The sequence below is a fragment of the Centroberyx gerrardi genome, chromosome 24 (assembly GCF_048128805.1).
Source record: "Centroberyx gerrardi isolate f3 chromosome 24, fCenGer3.hap1.cur.20231027, whole genome shotgun sequence".
Taxonomy (NCBI): domain Eukaryota; kingdom Metazoa; phylum Chordata; class Actinopteri; order Beryciformes; family Berycidae; genus Centroberyx; species Centroberyx gerrardi.
Window position 1 is genome coordinate 24,230,222 of NC_136020.1, and position 4,791 is coordinate 24,235,012.

The 4,791-nt window shown below is 47.0% G+C and overlaps 1 protein-coding gene across 1 annotated transcript; it reads left to right on the plus strand.

Moving 5' to 3' along the window:
- The first annotated feature begins 796 nt into the window (after nucleotides 1–796).
- LOC139917083 (interferon gamma-like) lies at nucleotides 797–4,564 on the plus strand. The gene is made up of 3 exons (XM_071906114.2): nucleotides 797–886; nucleotides 3,131–3,391; nucleotides 4,313–4,564. The coding sequence occupies exons 1-3, from the start codon at nucleotides 881–883 to the stop codon at nucleotides 4,562–4,564; spliced, it is 519 nt and encodes a 172-aa protein (XP_071762215.2). The 5' UTR covers nucleotides 797–880.
- Nucleotides 4,565–4,791: the final 227 nt, after the last annotated feature.

The following is a 4,791-nucleotide window of genomic DNA, read 5'->3' on the forward strand; positions in this document are numbered from 1 at the left end:
ACAGGTGGTCGGTCAAACAGACAAGCCGTCGGTCAGACAGACAGGTCCTCGGTCAGACAGACAGGTCCTCGGTCAGACAGACAGGTCCTCGGTCAGCGCTCCTCTTGCAGCGGGATTGGAACCGTCGGCCTGCAGCTCGGGAATCGAACTTGCGCCCAGCGACAGGACAGAGCTCAGAGTGTGGGGGTACAGGCGGTGAGAACATCGTTACCATGGCGAGGGCAGTGATCTGTCTGTCTGTCTGCCTGTCTGTCTGCCTGGTCAGCAGCTCGCACATCCCTGTAAAGATGAATAAAACTATTCATAACCTACTACAGCACTATGTGAGTACTACGACGAGTACTACGACTAGTACTACTACTACTACTACTGCTACTACTGCTACTACTACTGCTAATACTACTATTACCGCTACTACTACTACTACTGCTAATACTACTATTACCGCTACTACTACTACTACTGCTAATACTACTACTACTACTGCTAATACTACTAGTACTACTGTTACTAGTACTGCAGGTCTGTGCCGACCCCCCCCCCCCCCCCCCCCCCCCCATTTCTGTTTCTGCTCTCTCTCTCTTTAGCTCACTGTTCCTCTTTCTGTTTCTCGACGTGCTGCTTTCACCCCACACACACACACACACACACACACACACACACACACACACACACGCATATAGACATCTTCATTGTACATTTACTAAAGTGGAAATTTACATTTTAAACATTTAGCTGCTTCCAGGCCTCTTAAAGGTAAAGACACTCAGTTAGCAACTCACATGAACTGAAAGTGTGTCTGTCTGTTTTGTAGAAGATTCCAGATAAAGAGAGATATAACGGGACACCTGTCTTCTCCAAGGATCTGCTAACTGGCAAGATGGAGGTATGTAAACACACACACACACACACACACACACTGGGGTGCTTTAGGGTGCATTAAGGTGTTTAGGGTGGACAGCAGTCTGTGGCTGGTAGATGTGAGTGACAGCAGCCCAGGACCAGCTGGCTGAGGAGAATAACCGCTCAGCTATTGGCAGTAAAAAAAATGTGTTGAGTCGCTTGCTTTCAAGTGGTGAGACAATTTGACGGCTGGTTTCTGAATGTTTACCTGTAAAGGGTTTTGGCCCAGCTCGGCGTTGTTAGGGGTTTTCCTATGAACTCTAAGAATATCTTTGCAGATTTCAGTATGTGGGTTTCAGTTGGCTGTTTACCCAATTCTGTAAAGTCTTGCCTGCTGAGCGGACCCCACACCTCAGGTCAGCTGAATGTGTTTTTTGACGCCATACAAGGCCCTCGTTGCTTTCTGTCTCAGTTCATTCACAGCCAAACAGAAGTTACCAGTAGAACTTATTTTCAGTCCCGAGTATGGGAAGATGTTTTTTTTTTCTACGACTCGTGCCCAATGTGAATATGTGGTGTGGCTTTGAGACTTGGATCTCCTCTGGTCTTCTTAAGGTTCTTTTTCAGGGTCTGACAGAACTGATGAAGGATGTAAACAGTAAAACTCGGTCACATCATTAATTTGACCAGGTGTTGTGCAAAGTTAAGCCAGCGGTAGTAAAATGTTCCAGTAATTTTGCTAATTAATTTCTATATGTTAAATAAAGTAGGGGTCAAGGTTCACCCCTGGCGGACTCCACGACCCAGATTGAAACATTTTGTTATTTTATTGCCAATTTTAACTGCACATTTGTTTTAGATAGACATAGATTTAATAAGATTGTATGTTTTCCCTCCAACAATACTTCAGTCTCAGTTTGAAAATGAGACTTTTGTGCCAAATAAGTTAGAAAGCTTTTTCAAAATCAACAAAGCCGGAGTAGATTTTGTTTTTGTTTTGGTGTACATGTATGTCAGTGAAGGTGAGACTGAAGGGTGAATATGTGGTCAGATGTGTGGTAAATTGGCTTTTACTTTCTGTATCATAGGGGAATGCTACCCATCTTATTCACATCTGTTCTTCCTGCCTCCCAGCACAGTTCAGTCAGTACTTGAGAACACTTTCCTAAAGCTAGAAGCTGGAGAACTGACCCTTGAGTTTGTGACGTCACTGGGATGTAAAATGTAAAATGTGTCTCTGCTCCATTGACAGTGAATGGGCGCTGAATGAACTGTCCTGGGAAACAGGAAGAACGTGTGAATTTTTAAAATGTGTGGCGTTCCGCTTTAAGGCCGACTCCTGGCTTCATTTAACTCCTGTCTGGGAGACCGGCCCTCACAGTCCGGAAGGTTCTCAGCAGCTCTAGGATGGTACAATATTCTCAAACCATAAAGAACATCCTTTGAAGTTAAAACATGAAATGGGGATTTCCTGTGTATTTATCTTCAGCCTCTCTTCCTTGATACAGACTCCTAGAACCTAGACTCCTAGAACCCAAACTCCTTGATACCTAGACTCCTAGAACCTAGACTCCTAGAACCTAAACTCCTCGATACCTAGACTCCTAGAACCTAGACTCCTAGAACCCAAACTCCTCGATACCTAGTCTCCTAGAACCTAGACTCCTAGAACCCAAACTCCTCGATACCTAGTCTCCTAGAACCTAGACTCCTAGAACCCAAACTCCTCGATACCTAGACTCCTAGAACCTAGACTCCTAGAACCCAAACTCCTCGATACCTAGACTCCTAGAACCTAGACTCCTAGAACCCAAACTCCTCGATACCTAGACTCCTAGAACCTAGACTCCTAGAACCCAAACTCCTTGATACCTAGACTCCTAGAACCTAGACTCCTAGAACCCAAACTCCTTGATACCTAGACTCCTAGAACCAAGACTCCTAGAACCCAAACTCCTTGATACCTAGACTCCTAGAACCTAGACTCCTTGATACCTAGACTCCTAGAACCTAGACTCCTTGATACCTAGACTCCTAGAACCTAGACTCCTTGATACCTAGACTCCTAGAACCTGACCTCTAACACTGTAGCTCCCTTGACCTCTACATCCTAGACTCCTAGACCGAGACCTGAAACCCTAGGCTCTAGAACCCTTGACCTTAGTTAACTCTATAACACTAGACTCTACAAACCGACCCTAGACCCTTGAACCCAAACTCGTGAACCCCAGATCCTGAAACCACAGACTAACTCTCTCTCTCTCTCTCTCTCTCTGTCTCTCTTCAGGACTGGGGGAAGAGGGTTTTCGTGAGCGGGGTGTTGGAGGTGTACGACAAGCTGATTGGCCAGATGCTGAGCCAGCTCGCCTCGGCGGGCTGGCGGCGAGACGGAGGACTGCTCCGACAGCCAGAGCAGCGAGAGCCAGGTCAAAGGTCAGCTCTGCTACTGCTGAACTTGGTCCAGCAACCTGAGGAAACACCAGTACAAGAACCAGGACCAGGACCGAACCAGCTGGTGCAGGGACTGGAGTCACTGGGAAACATCCAGGTAGGGAGACATAGACTCACACTGAGAGAGAGAGAGAGAGAGAGACAGACAGACAGAGAGAGACGGGGGGAGAGAGAGAGAGAGAGAGAGAGAGAGACGGAGAGAGAGAGAGAGAGAGACAGACAGACAGAGAGAGACGGAGAGAGAGAGAGAGAGAGAGAGAGACGGAGAGAGAGAGAGAGAGAGAGAGAGAGACGGAGAGAGAGAGAGAGAGAGAGAGAGAGAGAGAGAGAGAGAGAGACGAGAGAGAGAGAGAGAGAGAGATGAGAGAGAGAGAGACGGAGAGAGAGAGAGAGAGACAAGAAGAGAGACGGGAAGAGAGAGACTGGGAAGAGAGACAAGAAAGAGAGACGGGAAGAGAGACGGGAAGAGAGACTGGGAAGAGAGACAGGAAGAGAGACGGGAAGAGAGACGGAAGAGAGACAGGAAGAGAGACGGGAAGAGAGACGGGAAGAGAGACGGGAAGAGAGACAGGAAGAGAGACGGGAAGAGAGACGGGAAGAGAGACTGGGAAGAGAGACGGGAAGAGAGACGGGAAGAGAGACGGGAAGAGAGACGGGAAGAGAGATAGGAAGAGAGACGGGAAGAGAGACGGGAAGAGAGACAGGAAGAGAGACAGGAAGAGAGACTGGGAAGAGAGACGGGAAGAGAGACAGGAAGAGAGACGGGAAGAGAGACAGAAGAGAGACGGGTAGTGCAGTAGGTGTAGTGGCTGTTGCAGCCTCAGGGATCAGCAACATGTTTCACTCGGCCAGCCTTTAGCTGGAAATGTCGTTTCTAAATGTGCGTTTCAGAGTTCCTGCTCGTTTCAGGACTCTGGTGAGATCGTGTCGGACCGGCTGACTAACTGTCTCTCTCTCTCTCTCTCTCTCTCTCTCTCTCTCTCTCTCTCTCTCTCTCTCTCTCTCTCTCTCTCTCCAGACTGATAACGCCGTCGTCCAGAGCAAGGCATTGTGGGAGCTGCTGTGGCTGTATCAGGAAGGGAGCTCACTGGCTGACAAGAGGATCCAGAGAGGCGACGGCGACGGAGACGGCAAACCCAGAGGTCAAAACACCTCTGAGCGGCTGAGAGCGCGATGGTGTGCAACAACAACAACAACAACAACAACAACAACAACAACAACAGCAACAACAGCAACAACAACAGCAACAACAATAACGAGACATTTCTAAAGGCAGTTTCCTAAGTGCCTTGCCAGAAGCCATAAAAACAAGATTAGTAAAATAAACAGATAAAAATATAAAACACATTTAAAAGAAAATTGGTCAGAAGAAAAAACTAAAATCATGAAATAAAATGAATTAAAAAAATCATAAGAAACAACACAAGATTAAAAGCGTGCAAAATCAAAACCAGAAAGTCTATAAAATGTGTCTTAAAAGATGATGAATTAGCAGCC

Coding starts and splice junctions, on each gene's coding strand:
- LOC139917083 (XM_071906114.2), top strand. Junction 3,392..4,312: donor AGTCACTGGGAAACATCCAG/GTAGGGAGACAT, acceptor CTCTCTCTCCAG/ACTGATAACGCCGTCGTCCA.